General features: G+C 34.6%; 1 protein-coding gene across 5 annotated transcripts; it reads right to left on the bottom strand.

The window, feature by feature from the left end:
• Positions 1 to 899: 899 nt before the first annotated feature.
• On the bottom strand, positions 900 to 17,863 carry LOC140818261 (lysine-specific demethylase JMJ27-like). Of its 5 annotated transcripts, none has more exons than XM_073178170.1 (12): positions 16,999 to 17,863; positions 16,758 to 16,873; positions 16,253 to 16,352; positions 16,016 to 16,157; positions 15,308 to 15,371; positions 14,427 to 15,228; positions 13,666 to 13,995; positions 12,787 to 13,515; positions 12,258 to 12,330; positions 12,079 to 12,164; positions 2,359 to 2,478; positions 900 to 1,983 (listed from the first exon to the last, which is right to left on the bottom strand). In XM_073178170.1, exons 1-12 carry the CDS (start codon positions 17,833 to 17,835, stop codon positions 1,912 to 1,914), a joined length of 3,471 nt encoding a protein of 1,156 aa, XP_073034271.1. In that variant the 5' UTR covers positions 17,836 to 17,863; the 3' UTR covers positions 900 to 1,911. The 5 variants fall into 5 exon arrangements, 3 of the variants coding, with proteins under 3 accessions (XP_073034271.1, XP_073034272.1, XP_073034273.1); XR_012114931.1 differs by lacking the exon at positions 900 to 1,983 and adding an exon at positions 4,761 to 5,034 and having other exon boundaries at positions 2,353 to 2,478; XR_012114932.1 differs by lacking the exon at positions 900 to 1,983 and adding an exon at positions 7,112 to 7,258 and having other exon boundaries at positions 2,357 to 2,478.
• Between the last annotated feature and the right edge of the window lie 217 nt (positions 17,864 to 18,080).

Raw genomic sequence — 18,080 nt, 5'->3', positions numbered from 1 at the left:
GAAGAATCGTTCGTGTTAACATGATGAGGAGTTTACATGATTGTACTCTTTTTCTCTTACTATGATTTTTATCCCAATGGGTTTTTCCTAGTAAGGTTTTTAAGGAGACAATATAAAAACACGTAATGAAGACATTCATTGTATCACGATCATTATCACAAGTGAGAGTGTTGAAAATAAAGAGTTGTGTTGAAAATAAGAGTTGTAAATATTGACAATTAGTGTGTGATGATGTATGTAATGATATATTTATTTTTGAATTATTTTCAAAGAAATTATATAAATAGGTCTCTCAATTTGTGAAGAAAATCACAATTGAGTAAAGAGAAAATTTTATAAAGTACGTAGTATAATATATTTTGTGAGTTTGAGATTTTTACTTTTTACCTTAAATTTTTACTTTTAACCATTTTCAATTTTTTCCCTATATATCTCATCTCGTTTGCATTTTTTATTTGATGTATTAAAATAATATTTTAAGAACATTAACGAGAGAAACATGAACGGATGAGATAAGTGCCAATTCATAATTGTAGCTTCATTAAATTCTTCGATTATTATGTATACTGTTTATTTTTTCCCCTTAATTAATGACAACAGCCAAAAGGTTGAGAAAGGTACCAGTTGTTTCTGTTTCTAGAGTTATTTTATTGGACAACTATTATCTTAGGGAAGGTTTGAAATTGATTTGATATATAACAAAGAGAATCGCTACAAAATGTTAAAAACCCAACGCATCCTGCGCCACATAACCAAAAGAAAAAGGGGAAATCTAATCAATCATTTTCAGAAAAGAAAACAAAATTTACCAGTTTCTAATAAAACACAAATTCTCCATGACCATATACACCTGGAAAAGAACAACTCCCCAAATTGGTTTTATGCATGTTTGGTCTTCAATTTGTTCCATGCCGCGCTCATTTACGCATCAGTGTGTCTTTTACAACAAAACATATAGCACAAATGTAAACCAACTGGTCTCGACTAGTAAAGTGTAAAGTGTATTTCGTTCACCAGCACAACTTGGTTCAAAATTAAAAAAAAAAAAAAAATCATCGATAACTTTATTATCCATATCGGTGTCTAAACAAAACCAAACCAAGCATTGCATTCATTTTTATTTTCTTCCTCCAAATCCTCTTGATATAATCATCTTTTAATTTAAGTTTTAATAAATACACGTAAGTTAGCGTATTATTATATATATTATATTATTATTCAATCAACCATCATCTAAATCCAAATTTTAAAAATATCCTACCCCTTTAAAAGACTGAAAAATGTCAGGGTATCATTCATTCAACACACTTTTTTTTGTATTCATTGACATCTACATTTAAAATGCACACATATTTCAAAAATTAGATGAAAACGTGAATCACATTCTTCAATATAATTTACAAGAAGGCTTGTATAAAATATTAACGACTTCTCAACAATAAATCAAAACATTTATTACACCTGTTTAGGTAGGAACCTAAATGATACGAGCTCCAAGAGTTTAAATTGGTAGCAGTATAAATCACAAACCTTTATCAGCCACCTCTGATACCGATTTACTCAGGATGTACAGTAAGGATTATGTGACCACTGACTCCTCTCTACATCTCATACTTAGTTTTTTAATAAGTTGCCAAGGTTAGGTAATATATTTGATATTTTATATTTGGTTATATATCTTATCTTGCTTAACAAATGCCTCTATAGCATACTACATGTTATGTGCATCAACAAAGTCGATCTGAAATATTAAAGACAGCCAAGATTCATAAGTTGATCTACTAAATCAAAAAAAAAAATCCCCATTTTTCATTGGATTAAAGTAAGATATAGAGGGGGAAAGAGAAATAACAATATATTTGAGCAGATGTTGCATGATTTTGAAGATAATAAAAAAAGGCATACCGATTTCTAGTTTGGTCTCGAACTCCCGCCCAATTCCTTTACAGCTTGTCGAATTGCATGAAAAGCCATTTTCTTCACCTTTTACAACAGATCAAATTTAAATTTTTTAAAAATAGGTTGATCTGAAAATAGTCTTAGAAATATAAATTATCTCGGGTTGAATGTACCAGGATATGGGATTCAGACATCAGTACGTGTCTGTGCATCATTATCATCAAAAAACACTTCTTGTAAATGAAAACTCCAAATTCAACTCATTTTCATTATAAGGTGGCTGGCTATAATCCATATTTAAACTCAGATAAAATTTGTACTTCTCTAAGTTCCTATAAGAATGAACCATAAGCAATAGACAAGGGAGTGACATAAAGAACTGCAATCTAAACATCCTAATGCTAAAAAGTTTCATCTTCAAGATAAAGAAACAGATGTGTCTAGAGTAAGAAATCATACCTCCAACTTGTCTTCCTTGGCCCTGTGATTTTGGGGAAGAATGCGGAATTCCTCTGTCAATCGAATACAATCTTGGACGTTTTCTGGTGAGACGAAGTCAAGGCCAACCTTTATGCATGACTGAAACAGAGAAGAAAATAACTTAGCCCAAATTGTGAAACCAAGGGCATGCAAAACCAGGCTTATCAGCTACAAACATTTTTATGGGATATAAATCTCACTGTAGAGTAGCTATAGCCTGGCACATAATCATTCATAAAATACAAAGCAAATAAAGTTTAATTGAGAGAGTCAATTAGATCAACCATTGCCTTGAGTAAGAGACGTGTTTAGCAAGTTTCAGTTCAAAATATAAATTTCATCATTTCTACTAGAAAAGTAAAATAGCAAAAGCATACCAACTGGGTTAAGCTTGTCTAAGATAAATCTAAGCCTATTTAAGAGAAGACTTAATATAATTAATTTAGCACCAATGGTCATCATTCTTCTCATATATACCAAAGGCACACTAATTTAGCCAGCCAAAACAAAATATACTTGAGAAAATACTAGCATGGCACAACACAAGTGACAAAAAGGTACTCCGTATAAAAGTGTACCATACAGAACTAAAAGCGGGCATCTAAAAAAGGGATATAATGAAACCATAGTGGGGACAAATATATAAGACATGCTTAGAAAAATGTTGTGACGGGTCTGTAATAAAATGTTACAGTTCATCCACCCCATAATAAATGTCATTCAGTCATAAAGACTACATATTAAATAGCCATAAATGTGATTCCAATATAAGAAGATTTGATTTTTAACGAAACCAAATAAAATAATTTGATACCACTGAATAATAAAAAAATACAAACTAAAGTTACAGTTTCTAAAGCATCAAAACTAATTTTAAAAAATCAAAAATTATGAAGGGAAATTACTCAATCTTAAAACTACAAAGATGATCCATTAGATTTGCCATTTTGAGAAATCAATAAACGTGGTTCGGTTCAATTTTTTTCAAAACTGCATTTGCTCACCCCTAATTGAGATAAGTAAATCATACTATTGGAATATTTTGGGAAACGAATATAGCTTACTTTTTTATTGATATACTCAGCTGTATTACTAAGACATACATATGACAATATATCTATACCTAGAAAATAGGAACAAAACAAGAAACTACGAAGATAAAGAAAAATATCTCCTAATTTATTCTCATCACTGAAAATCAGGATTTTTACCCAATTCATTCTAATTGTTTAAAATCAAAAAATAAACTACTGAAAAAGAATTTTCTAATTCCTAACTTTCCGAACCTCCCACTTAAGTCTGTGCATACCTCGATCATGCCCAACTTGCTAATTCCTAATTTCAATTTTCTCCTTTATAAGTAAGGATCAATCTCTATACCATTGTTATATCATGCTAGACTAGATTGTGTAATACTTGAATTATCTTGTTGTCATAATACAATTTCAAGGGATAATCATTTTTCAGCTCTTCTAGATCTCGTTTCAACCAAAGAACTTCATAGGCTCCTTGTGTAATAGCCCTGAATTTATCCTCTACACGGCTTCTAACAACGCCATGTTTCTTAGTCCTCAACTTACCAAATTTCCCCAAACGAAGGTATTATATACTGACGTATAATCTACTGATGTCTATATTTGACAATATTAGCCTTCAGCAAACACTTTAACAATCTTTTGATGGACAAATCTTGTCAAACCTTTGCTTGGAGAAATTTGGTAAGTTAGAGTAGTAAGAAACATCGCAACGTTAGAAGATGTGCAAAGGATGAATTTGGGGCTATGAGTCTATGACAAAAAGCAAAACCCCCCCATATAAAATTATTTACACTAAAACCCTATGTTTTTAAAAATAAGCATAAAACCCTTCATATATGGGGTAAATGTGCTTGAGTTCTAAAAAAATGGAAGACATATTAGCTTATTAAAGAACTTCATAGAAGTTAGAGTAGTAAGAAACATGGCAACGTTAAAAGCGATGCAAAGGATGAATCTGAGGCTATGAGTCTGACACAAAGCAAAACCCCCCCATATAAAATTACTTGCACTAAAACCCTATGTTGTTAAAAATAAGTATAAAACCTTTCATATATGGGGTAAATGTGCTTGAGTTCTAAAAAAATGGAAGATATATTAGCTTATTAATATTTTAAAGTGGTTTATGTGTTTAAGACTTCTCACAAGAGGCAGATGCAATTAGCTACTAATTTTAATCAATCTCTTTGAAGAATTGACCTTCCGTGGGAGTAGCCTTTAAATACCTAGGGATATTATAAATAAACGAATTTAAAAAATTCCTCATCAAGTGCATGTATAATTGACTAGTCACACTTATTGAAAAAGTAATATCGGAACGTGTGTGAGATAGGCAGAGCAACATACCTATTGATCTTTGGAATTGTCGAGTATCAAGAGTAATACCCCCAACCTTTGCCGCTAGCTTAACATTAGGATTCATATGGAGTCTCAGATGGTCTATAATTACCCATTCCAAGTTCTTCCCAAAGCTCTGATTATATTTATGTTGAGAGAACGACTCCTATTTTGAACAAGTAATTTCCATAACTAGTGTGTCAACGCTCCTAAATCCTTCACCTCAAAAGTTTTTTTTGTTAATTATGTCGTCATCCTCCAACTCTGATTTTCTTCTAAAAATCTGCATGGTATCAGAGTGACTTTGATCATCTCCTCTCATAACAAATAAGGTACAACCACTAAAAAATTTAACTCTTCATTTGAAATTACATCATATTCCAAAAAAATTCCTAATGGAGGAATCGACAACAATCTACCCATCACCGGTCGTAAATTAAATGGGCATAATTGCCTTCAGTGGTCTCAATCTGTAAGATATTTGAGTGAAAAGATGAAAGATGATTACCTAATTGGAGATGCAACAATCCCCAACAAAAAAGATCCAAAATACAAAACATGGAAATCTAAAAACAATATGACAATATCATGGTAATTGAAGAAAACTTTATTCACCATGAAACAATCAAAGGTATATAGGACACTACAAGAGAAACATATTCCAGTTCAGAAAAACATCCGAGGTAATTAAGGTCGAAAGCATTCTCCGTGATCTTCATCAAGGTGAATCTTTTTTTTTTTTTTTTTTTTTTTTTTTTTGATAAGAAACTAATATATATTGATAAAATTTAGTTAAATATTACAACATTAAGTGGACAAGCCATCCACAAATCGTGGTAAATGAAAAAGATTACAGCCTCAACTTTCAAGAATCAACAGAGGATAAAACACCAATCCCTAACAAGATCATGAATGAAAGTGTTCCAATAATGAAATCTTGTAGATAGTCGAAAAGTAGCAGATAATCAAACTTTTAGTGGGATTCAGCAAAGACCATGATGAAATGAAGGCAGAATTCTACGAACAAAGCCCCTACCGAGCATCCATGAAGCCTTCTCCAAAACTCCTCCAGAAAAGAGATGGCAAAAATGATGATGAGTGCTCAATTGGCACCTTTTTGCAACCATAGAAGAGTATGCAGTCGCAGTTCAAGGACATCAAGATGTCAGGCGAACTTGAAAAGAAAGACCTTGTTGTGAAATTGCGATATACCTAATCATACTAAGCAAACATGTTGGAAACTTCACCGAAAACCAACTGTTGGAAGTCATCCTCTGCATGGCACACCAACAAAGAAAGTCGTCTAAATATTGTCACTACATCTGAGGGGTTTGTTTCTAATGAATCTGCCGTGTTTAACAAAGTAGATTGACTTTCTTCAAAGATGCTTGGACATTCATTGTCCAATCCGTAGACTCCTTGTTTATGAGTTCGTGATCAGAAAATCATCTACAACTTAAGCTCAATCAAGTGATTCTTTCAAGGCTTTTACTGCAAAGCAGGTTAAGAAACCATGTATTGTTGATTTAGGTGCTTCAAGCTACGACTGTTGGTGCCTTTTTCATCATGAATCTCAAGACAATTCATGAAACATTGTCTAAATTGCCAGTGGATCTGTATCTAAAGAAAAAGGAATTGGTTTAGCCAAAATCGCAAATTCCATTGCTCCCGGGCCATCTACAACCCTGTACCAAAATAGGGCCCCTCTCCTTGCACCAACTTTGGCACAGGGGTTTATTTTGTTATTCAGTTTTTAGTGATTATAAAGACTTAATAAATAGTTTAATTTGGTAATATAATCTACAAACGTATAACATATACATATATATGGAAGTTAATTTTGTAACATTTTAAAAATATTTAATCCATTAACAATTAATTAGTGTAAATAATTAATGCAATAATATAATGACAAATTCAAACACACTAATTTAATTATAATAATATTATTAAATTTATAAATAGATGGTTAATTCTTAATTTTATTTATACTGTTTATTTATTTTTAAAAATTATAAATAATTAATAAACGGTTTAATTTAATGAATAAATAATAAAATAGCCAATATAGTTTATAAATATGTAATTTATATTAATTTTATCATTTTAAAATAATTTTAATTTTAAAATAAATGATGAGAAATAATGTGAGTAAAATAAAAAAGAATACTCTAGAATAAATTTTATAGCATAAGATTTGAAGTAAATGAGTTGGATATGGATATTGTAATCAATGCAGAATTTGCATTATTTTAGTTTAGAAATTGCACTAAAAGAGATTTATGGGTCGGAAATTGCCTCTATTATATCCTTCTTGTTCCAGCCCATGATTGTAATATTTTATCAATAACTAGACTCACCCATATGAAAATTGTGGCTAGATTTGGTCATAACCTTTGTGAACATCATAACTTGGATTCGGGAGAGACGATTGACATTGTTAAAGAGAACTCGGGACCCTATCTTCTCTACAATGAAGAATCTCCAAATAAGCCAATGCTGTCAAGCTGCCTTAGAAAATTAATGTCAGAATAAAGCTTTATTAAATTCTAAGTCCAATAATGATTGTGAAATTATGTTAAATCGCCATCATCCAGGTTGGGTTTTTTTTTTTTTAACCATGGTCAAATTTTTTTTTAAAACTCGCTTTCTTAAAAAAATATTTGACCATGTTTATTTTACAAATTTCCACTCATCTAGGTCATCCTATTTCTAGTTTTTGGAAAAGATTTTCCCACTTTATTCAGAAATAAACCCTCGTAGGATTTCCAATGTGAAGTGTGTCACTATTCAACGCACGTTAGTTCATACTGCAAAATTCCATATAAAATTGCATCTTTTCCCACTAATTCACATCGATATTTGGGGAGTTTCCTCAAATAAAAAATATAACAAGTGCATAATGGTTTATTTCCTCTATAGATCATCATACTCGAACCACTTGGCTGTTTCTTACGGCAGAAAAATCTGAAACAACCCAGATATTAAAAAATTTCCATGTCAAAATTCAAACCCGATTTAATGCTAAGAAATACTTTGCTTCAATTCTTGGTGATTATCTATTGGTCATGGGATTATTCATGTAAGCTCTTCTATTGACGCACCTCAACAAAATTGGGCGGACAACAGGAAAAACAGGCATTGTCTCGAGGGAGCTAGATCTCCCATGTTCACAACTCATGTCCCTATAAATTTTCCGGGGGAATCTATTATTGTGCAACTTATCCTATCAATAGGATGTCATCTCAAGCCCTAATTTCAGAATACCTATAAGTGCTTTTTCTTGATTAATACCACGCTCCAAAATTGTGTCTAACATTTCCTCGAAAATATTTGGATGATGAACCTATATTCATGTGCATCGGTGAGGTAAACTTGATCCCAAAGCCATCAAATGCATAGTCTTAAGGTACTTACCAAACCAGAAACAGCATAAATGTTATTCTTCTATCAAAAGACAGTTCTACAATACGATGAAAATCACTTTTCGTGAACAATGCCTGTACTATCCCAACCTGCCATCCAGGGGGAGAATGTAAGTAATGTATACCAACTTTGGAATAGCATGTTCACTCAATCACCTGCTGCATCTAAACTTTTAGTTTCTCCACCACATTTTGCGCAAAATCATATCCCTCAATTTCTTGAGTTTGAACCTCAAAGTAATGCTCCCAATAATTCCATTGAACCACCAAGTCCACTGCCATCAAGTTCTGAAAAATCCTTCTGTCCCAAAGAGCGATCTTCGATTCTATTTCAGGAGAAGAACTCGAGAGGAAACAAAAAACCGAGCATACCTTGATCCAGTCCAGGAGTCCAACCCCAACACAAGCCATCATGTGTTTCAAGTTAACATCTAAGAAATTCCCATCACTAATTAACTCTTGATGATTTGAATTTGCCAATTGCCATGAGAAAATGTGTAAGATCTTGTATCAAACACCCAATCTAAAACCTTTTTTCTATAAAAATCTCTCACCTAGTTATACCGTCTTTATGTGCAATATTGATCCGATACATGTCCCCAACCCTGTCCATGCGCAAGTACCTGAACGGAAGGAAACAATTCTTGAAGAACTTAACATCTTAGAGAAATATAAGACGTGGGAGCCCTCAGAACTAGCACTAGGAAAATAAATTTGTTGGATTGAAGGGGATGTTTACAGTGAAACACGAAGCAGATGGAAGTCCCGAAAGATTCAAGGTTCACCTCGTGGCTAAGGGGTGGTTCACCCAAGCTTAAAGGATTGACTATCAGGAGATGTTTTCTCATGTAGCAGAGCCCAACACTATCAGGGTCCTTTCCTTTTACATCTAATTAGGATTGGCCTCTTTATCAATTAGATGTGAAGAACGAGTCCTCAATAATTACCCCTGAAATTAAGTTTATTTGGTAATTTTTTCTGTAATTAAATTGCCTGCTACAACCAACAATGTTTTCAAACTTAAGAAGTCCTTATATTGATTAATTCAGTATCCGTGTGCCTAGCTTGACAGATTTTCTAAAAGTTCAGAAGATATATGGTTACAACCAACGTCAAGCAAATCACACTCTTCATCAAGCATTTTCCCGATGATAGCACAGTTGTCCTAATAGTGTACGTCGATATTATTATCACTAACAACTTACATAGAAAAATGGATAAACTCAAGAAATTCCTCATGAAAGAATATGAAATCAAATACCTGGGGGCTGGGAAATCTCATATTTTCTAGAGATGACAGTGGCTCGAACAAGGAATGACGTCTCTATCTCTCAGAGGAAATATGTGTTTGATCTTCTAAAATAAATTGGAATGATGGGAGGTAAACCAACTAATCATGTAGATGCTACAACAAAACTTGAAATCAACGAAGCTAAGGCGCCAGTGGACAAAGGTCATTAGCAAAGACTAGTGAGAAAATCCATCTATCTACCCCCATGCTAGACCAGATATTAGTTATTCGGCGACTGTTGCAATTCAATCCATGAGCAGTCACACAAAAGAACACATGGAGGCAGTCTATCGCATACTCGGGTATCTCAAGACGGCACCATGAAGAGGATTGTATTTCAGTGAGAATCTCAACAACAAAGTTGATTTTAGCAAAGGCTAATTGGTTAGGCTCTGTGTTAAATCATTGGTCCACCATTGAGTATCCATATGGGGAAAAATTGTCACTTGGCAAAGCAAGAAACAGTTCGTAGTCAGTCACACCAAGTAGCGCAGAAGCTGAAATCAGACCTATGACCCTTTCGATTTGTGAAGGAATGTGGTTAAGAAGACTTTTCAATGAAACGGGCATCTCAACCACCGAACCTATTCGCATGCACTAAATCAAACCGGTAAAAGAATTACAGAAAGCCCAATTCATCAATCATCATGATCAAATAAACATGGAAGCTTTTCGGCATTTCATCAAAGAGAAGTTAGTTAGCAAAGTCGTGAAACTCTTTTATACATCAATTCACCAAATTGCATATGTTCTTACCAAAAAGTGTCTCGAACTACCTTTGAAAAATGAGTCGCAAATTGGTAATGATTCAAATGCATCATCCAACTTGGGAAGTGTAGAATTTTTTAGAGTTAGTTCTCAGAAATTAAGGAATATTTATACCTTGTAGTTTGCTGGTTTGTACAGGCTGCAGATAGGTGCTTATATTAGTTGATTTTTGGTAACTTAGTTCGTTTTCTCTGTAGACTGATTATAGGAGATATTTTAGCTGTAAATCTGTAATTCTAAATTAGAATACTAACTTTTTGACTTCAACTCCTCTACATAATGTAGTATGTATTGTACATTTGAAATGCATAGACATGTTGCTTCAAGGTCTCATGCATTAAATCAAACCGTTAAAAGAATTAAAGAAAAACCCAATTCATCAATCATCATGATCAAACAAACTTGGAAGATTATTGGCATTTCATCAAAGAGAAGTTAGATAGCAAAGTCGTGAAACTCTTTTATACATCAATTCACCAAATTGCATATGTTCTTATCAAAAAAGTGTCTCGAACTACCTTTGAAAAATGAGTTGCAAGGTTGGTAATGATTCAAATGTATCATCCAACTTGAGAAGTGTAGAATTTTTTAGTTAGTTCTCAGAAATTAAGGAATATTTCTACCTTGTAGTTTGCTGGTTTGTACAGGCTGCAGATAGGTGATTAAATTAGTTGATTTTTGGTAACTTAGTTTCCTTTTCTGTGTAGACTGATTATAGGAGATATTTTAGCTGTAAATCTGTAATTGTAAATTAGAATGCTAACTTTTTACTTCAAGTCCTCTACATAATGTAGTATATATTGTACGTTTGAAATGCGTAGACATGTTGTTTCAAGGTCTAATGTATATGATAGATTTATTTTGCTAAAGAATGTAGTAGTTTCAAAATTGATTTGGTACTCTTGAGACTCCTCATTTGAGGTTTCAAAGGAAGACAGCTTTTTGCCACATTTTCTTATATACTATTAATGGTTCTGCACAACAATAAATACTTCTGCTTATAAACATTTAATTGCAATGGAACAAGTGAATCATAAACAGCTCGAGTTCATGGCTCAAAAGCATCAATTTTTTTCAACATTCAACAACAGCATTTTTCAAATATTCTGCTCACATTTCTGCTGACCTAATTGGATCAGGTTGAAGATTCAGTATAAACCTGCCTGAAACCTGGTCATACACCACCAAAGTTTATCACTAATCACATAGATTCAAGATCCAATCACCCACCAACTTGTATATATAGAAAATGTGATTCTAAGGTCATTTCAAGAACTAGATACACAATACCCTAAAACAGGAAACATCTTGAATCAGATTTTAGTTGGGTAATCATCTTTGTGGAGCACCTCGATCCAAAAGAGGATTGAAAGAAGAAAAACATCATCATCCACCCTTAATCTTGTCAATTCTTGGTCCCATACCTAATTAAAATTTCTATCTCAACAACAAATCTGACAAAAGGAGGTAGTAGGTTGATGTTTAAAATTTCAATCTAATCTGAGAGTTGTACTATTCATGTGTTTCAACCAAAGAATTTCAAATTGCTCAGTCAAAATCTATTGCAATAATTATAATATTTATTGTTTTATGTTGATTTCAAATTCATCCAGTACAATTTTGAGAGACAAGGATTGTAATGGGAAATATAAATCCTCCAATAACGAAACCCATTGAAATCTAAATATCAAATCATTTCTTCAAAAGTCGATCCTTCAACAAAACAGAAACTGGATAATCATGGAACTAAAATTTTTTGATCCATTTTTCTAGGTCAACTTAAAAAGGAGCCTTCATGAGAGTTTCAATAAAAACATCATAGCAGTTCCGCAAACAAATCTACCTTTAAATTCCTGACTTGATGTGGACAGCCAGCAGGTATGAAAACTGCATCGCCTAATTTCTGAACAAATGTCCATGGTTCAATTCCTAAGTAAGCACAAGCATTTAGCAAGATTAACCAAAAAAACTACATTTTTTACTGGTCACAAATATTGGATGCATTAAACAGGGTAAACTAACCATATTCCTCCTTAAGTCTTCTTTTATGCTCCTTTGTCAGGTAAACAGTTTGATCATGGATGGGATGGACAACCTATAATGTGAGATATTTATACAGATATTAAATTATCACAGATGCAGGCAGGTTTGAGGGAATGCATTTCTGATACCCAGAGAGACAACAAAAACATTAGTTACAAATTTCAGAAAAATGTAGTAGACAAAGCAAATCATAAATAGTTTGATCATGAATGGGATGGACAACCTATAATGTGAAATATTGTGAGTAGATATTAATTCTCACGGATGCAAAAAGGTTTGAAGGAAAAATTTTCTGATATCCAGAGAAACAACAAAAACATTAATCACAAATTTCAGAAAAACGAGAAGACGAAGCAAATCAAATTCGATCACTGGACCTTCTTAGTGGCTTCTACATTGTATGGTTGTAAAAGACTTGTGAATTATGGTTCTTACTCTTCGGATTTATAAAACTTGATTGAAAATACAGGTTTCCTGAACCTTTAAACAATTCCAAATCAATTTTTACCTGAGGCAATGGATTGCAAAAGAAGTGCCTGAACTCCTTGCAATGCCGCTTCACATATTCCTCAAGCTTCGGTACATCTTGCCTCCTAAAAATATCCCAGAGAGCACCCTCATTGTCTCTATAACATTCTAATACATTTCCTGAAACTGAAGCACCATCAGTATCATCTTTTCTACATTCTTTCTTTTGGTCATTTTCAACACTTTCAGAAGATCCTAACAGCTCATACTGATCATCATCAAATACCTCAGCCTTGTTACTTTTCATCATTTCCTCTGGGATGCAAGATTTTACACCAGATTCGTTGATAGAGCAAGCCTCAGTGTTATTGTCTTGCCTATCTGAGGTATCAGCTCCATTCTTTCCTACATTGAGACATATCAGGTCCTTTACATTACAGTCTCTCTGTTCTTCCATATGACTTTCAATGCAGACCTTCTCATCTGGTTTTTCATTCAGAGTGTTTCTCTTTGCAATATTAGAAGCTGTCGATTTGCTAGCTTTATTCCTTAAATTAGAACCCTCAAAAACCTGTGACAATGCCTTTTCACTCAACCTGGATGGTCCACTGTCACTGAGTTGCTGATTTTTTAATGTGGCATTTAATATCCGAGTCTCTCCATACAATTCTCTTTTATCCTGGACAGCAAGCTTCTTTTGCAGTTCTTTTATTTTCTCAAGCCTCGTGGGTCCAATCGTGACCGACTCGCAATGGGTCAGCACATTCACCTAAGAGTGACAAGATTAAAAAACCTCAAAAAGTGTAAGACTATACTGACAGCAAAGACTTGGCGTGGGAACCAAAAGGATCTCATGCATACGCCGTACTAAATATCATATGATAGCAACAGAATCACAAATTCAAAGGATAGAGCGTACAGCATCAGATATATCACAGTGAAGTTTGGTGACAGAATCACCCCGTCCAAACTCTGGAGCAAATCCATAAGCAATATATGTCTTTGGTCCCAAATCCGGGTTCAGACATTTCTCAGGAAGTTTAGCAGCAAGATTTAAGTACCCGCTGCGAGGATGTGTGTATTCCTTGAAAGGCAAACAGCTGAGAAACTCGGCACCATGGCGAGGTAACCGCTCCTCAAACAAGTTAGATGAAGGCCAGTCTTTCAACTTAAGGATCTCTGGCCAACCTGTAGAATCAAATCGACCCGCTGAATACCCTTTGAAAAACTGGTGTACATTTACATCGACCTGCATATTATGAAATATGTTTTATCCATCACATTGAAACGACAGATAGAAGCATGCTTATCTGTAAGATGATGACCAAGTTGGATAAGAGAAACAACTTGATGAAGAACCTATATTGTTCTAGCAGCGAACACGACGATCAAGTTAAAAAAAATTATATAGCCAAGAACTTAAAGCCTACATTGCCTTCGAAGCTTCAATTTCAGATGTCCTATTCAGTAATTTAAAAAATTCAGCTAAAAATTGACAACTATCATATAAACCATCCAACGTAAGTAAATAATTCAAAACCCAACATTCAAAGAGAAACCACACTCAACAAATAACCAAAGATGACCCAAACAAACAAATAAAGTTCACAATCAGATATACATAACAATCAGGCTTTAGCTGCTTGAAGAAATAAAATAGTAATGGAAAAACCAAGCAACCTCACACCAGTCCAAGCATCTAATAGCAGAAACGTCACGTAGCTGTCCATGTTTAACATTTGTAATCTGTCGAAAGGCTCGCCACATAACCATAGGCTCCCAGCTCAAACCACGCGTAGTTTCGAGCACATCACTGACAATCACCGGCTCACCTTTAGACCAATGCCACTGAAAATGCATCAAATCAGTATGATGGTCTTTGGATGTTGGATTGAATAAAAAATTATCCTCTGAGTTTTTTCGAGCTGCGGCTTTGAGCATCTTGTTCCTGTCAGTGTTTTCGCCAACAAAGTTAAAACATGAGCACTTCTGCTCAAAATTTCGGGACGTGTTCTCAAGATCTTGTGTTTGGGCTATTTCTTCCACTTTAAGCAACAACTCGGACACACAATTATTAGGAAAGATGCGTTTCAATTCAAGAATCCCTTCACCACAGCCACCCATCTGTTGGGGTGGGCACGGGATGGCACCTGTTTCCATACATTTCCATTCATGTTTGAACTCACCAGCATCCCTGGTCATAGTATCAGACACTTTGCCACAAGTCCCATTGTTTACTGAAGTAGCACCATTTAAATCAACAAGATCCCTTTCATTTGCTTCACGACGAGATGTTTTTCTTTTAGCGAATAAATCACCAAGCATATAACCAGGTTTGTGTTGGATATAATGCATGACTACTGCCTTATCACGTCCCCGTAGAAATCCATCCCGAAGCTCCCGGCAACAAGTGAGGCACAGATGATATGAGCATCGTGGACAGCTTCGGTGAAAATCAACAATAGATGTTTTGCAGTTGTCACTGTATACATTCATGGAAAAAATAAGTCTTTTGCAAACTTTAAAAGTGTCAAAATAAAGAGAGCGCCACCCACATATACCAGTAAAATCGCTCATTCATTTTACAATCCGATTTCCGAGGTTCAATTTCTGAGACTGGTAACCCTGCTCAAACAAACTATCATGAGTCAAATAAATTGAGTAAATGAAGTTGAAATTAAGTTTGTTTTAAATTGTTGAGGCAGTTAAATTTTAGATTATAATTGAAACCTTCACATTATTGGCAAAGAAAAGAGGTGCATTAGCCAGCCAGTCATGATTTTGCAGGAAAAGAAAAGAAATCAACCGTTGAATCAGCACAAAATCTGTTCCACCATACGAGTTTAGCAAGAGTTGTCGTCTGAAACACTTATTCCCAATTATACAGAAATTTAGCAGTTCTCACAGCATTCACAATAACAGAAAATCCCAAGATTTGTAACAAAACCACTAGGTAGTAGTTTCTTACAGTTCTCACAGCATTCACAATAACAGCAAATCCCAAGATTTGTAACAAAACCACTAGGTAGTCTGTAGTAGTTTCTTACAGTTCTCACAGCATTCACAATAACAGAAAATCCCAAGATTTGTAACAAAACCACTAGGTAGTAGTTTCTTACAGTTCTCACAGCATTCACAATAACAGAAAATCCCAAGATTTGTAACAAAACCACTAGGCAGTAGTTTGTTTTGCAATATTATGAATTATTCCATGCTAACCAGAAGGGAGAAAGGGAATCATCCAAAAAATAATATGTTCCGGAAAATACCTTGTATCTTGGCCTCCATTTCCCCCTCATATGCTTGTTCTGCGTGAAATTGTTTCAAGAAGGGCAGAAGCATTTGCAATACATGTTTAGAGTACCGCATTCTCTCTTCATCACAATATTCCAATTTCAAGTCGGCCAAGCTCTAAAACAATGTAACATTATTCATATATAGTAAAAAACTAAGAATGCGATAAACATAGGAAACATAATCACAAAAGCAGAATATGTAAAGCCAACCCTAATTGATCCATCCAAACGCATGCAGCTCTTGCAATTGCAGTTTCTACAACAGACGGGGCAAGCTTTAGCAAAATCCTCTTCTGACATCCGAGGATACCTGCGAACATGAAAGATAGAGATGCCAGTCCAAGGTATACCTATTAATGGAAGGATAAAAGCATGAGATAATAAACACCCATAGCTAAAGAGTGGTGGATAATAAAAAATTAAGTATATGAGGACATGCATGCTAAACGGCTTGCACAGTCTGAAACAGCTTGCACTGCAACACTGTCAATTTGAGTACTTTCTCGGTTATGCTTTGAAGTCATACCTCATGGTGAGACACGTCTTACTTGAACTTGAAATGTTTGAAAACACTCGAGTGTACTCCAAATTCCCAAAATAATAAACTCAACAGCAGAAAGATGTGTGCCCATTCAAAGATAGAAGTTATAACAGGTAGGTTAGGATAATGACCATGTCCAGCAAAAAAGAACTAGACATGTAAGATTTCACACACCATCGAGTCATGCAAGGAACGCAATATCGCTTTGTGTTACATTGAGTACAACCTACAACCCTCCCTTTATCATTCCTCTGGCACTGGTGACACATGGTAGACTCTATCTCATTCCCCTGTCAAATGAAAGGGAAAGCCAAAACAGAATACGTATGACTCTGGCCAGATTGACAGAAAACAGAGAAAACCAAACTATTACAAGCCGCTAAAAATTAAATTCAAGAAATAGAAATTAATTTACATTTTCATCGATCTTCTTCAAAGCGTTGCGCTTCTGTGCACCATTGGTTTTAGAATTCTTATATCGAAGAGAATAATCTCCTTTCTCACCATTTTTCCCTCCCTCCTCTCCTCCTTTCTCCTCTTCTCCCTGTTTCAAAGGCTTTCCCCCTTGACCTCTGGCATGGCTACCTTTTTCCTCGATTTTTTCATCTACCACAGCCTCGTCATCATTCTCCTCATTTCTTTTCTTTCTCTTCATGCCCCTTTTTGGCTTCTCCTCAGCTTTCTCCACTTCCACCGTCTCACTATCGCTGGGCTCACTTTTCACACACTTTTTCTTTCCCACATGACCCATCCTCTTTTTCTTAAGGTTCTTTCTCTGCTTTCTCTCCACTTCTGAATCATACAAACCCTCATTCCGAACTGCTTTCTCTATTTTCTCCCTCGCCAGCAGACCAGACTTCTTCGGTTCTCTCGGGCTAAAAACACCACAGTTCATAAAACCAGCCCCATCCGCTTTCCACTCCTTGTTTCCACTCGAATTCCCATTTCCCTGTTCTTTCCGTCTCCTACCCCTCTTCTTCCCACACTCTCTCTTGTCCACTAGGTCATCGATCTCCATTCCATCTCTCTCGCCAATTTTCGCTTCTTCCTTTTCAACATTTTCTTTCTTTTTATCCCTCCCATCTTCCACCTCATTTGCCAAAGCTGCCATATTTTCTCCCAATCCGACGTTTTCCTCCATTAAACACCGACTTCCCTCCCTCCCATCTTCCAACTCTTTCTGCAAAGTCTCCATATTTTCTCCCACCGCAACAGTTTTCTCCCCGACTACACACGGTCTCCTATCCCTCATCTTCCAACTCTTACCGCAAAAGGTAGACATTTACAGACTTTCAATTATTTTTTTTAAATAACAAATTCTTATTAATTTGATAAATTTTTATTGATTTTTATACAATATTTGTAAATAAAATTTCATGAATTTTTATAGATTTTTTACGATTGTGATAGACATTTAAAAAAAAAAAAATACAATTCAATTTAACAAAATCAAAATTTCAATATATATAATTTCTTTGATTTAATAATTATTTAATA

This window comes from Primulina eburnea, chromosome 17 (genome assembly GCF_022965805.1).
Source record: "Primulina eburnea isolate SZY01 chromosome 17, ASM2296580v1, whole genome shotgun sequence".
In the NCBI taxonomy this organism is placed as follows: domain Eukaryota; kingdom Viridiplantae; phylum Streptophyta; class Magnoliopsida; order Lamiales; family Gesneriaceae; genus Primulina; species Primulina eburnea.
The sequence above is the reverse complement of the archived record's forward strand: the minus strand, read 5'-3'. Positions and strand labels throughout refer to the sequence as shown.

Bases quoted from the DNA above. Each gene is read 5' to 3' on its own strand.
- LOC140818261 (XM_073178170.1), bottom strand. From the start codon at position 17,835: ATGAGGGATAGGAGACCGTGTGTAGTCGGGGAGAAAACTGTTGCGGTG. The intron at 16,158-16,252 runs GTTGGCTTTACA...ACATTGTTTTAG, and splicing joins GTTTGGATGGATCAATTAGG to AGCTTGGCCGACTTGAAATT. The intron at 2,479-12,078 runs GTAGATTTGTTT...TCTCTGTTTCAG, and splicing joins ATCAAGTCAGGAATTTAAAG to TCATGCATAAAGGTTGGCCT.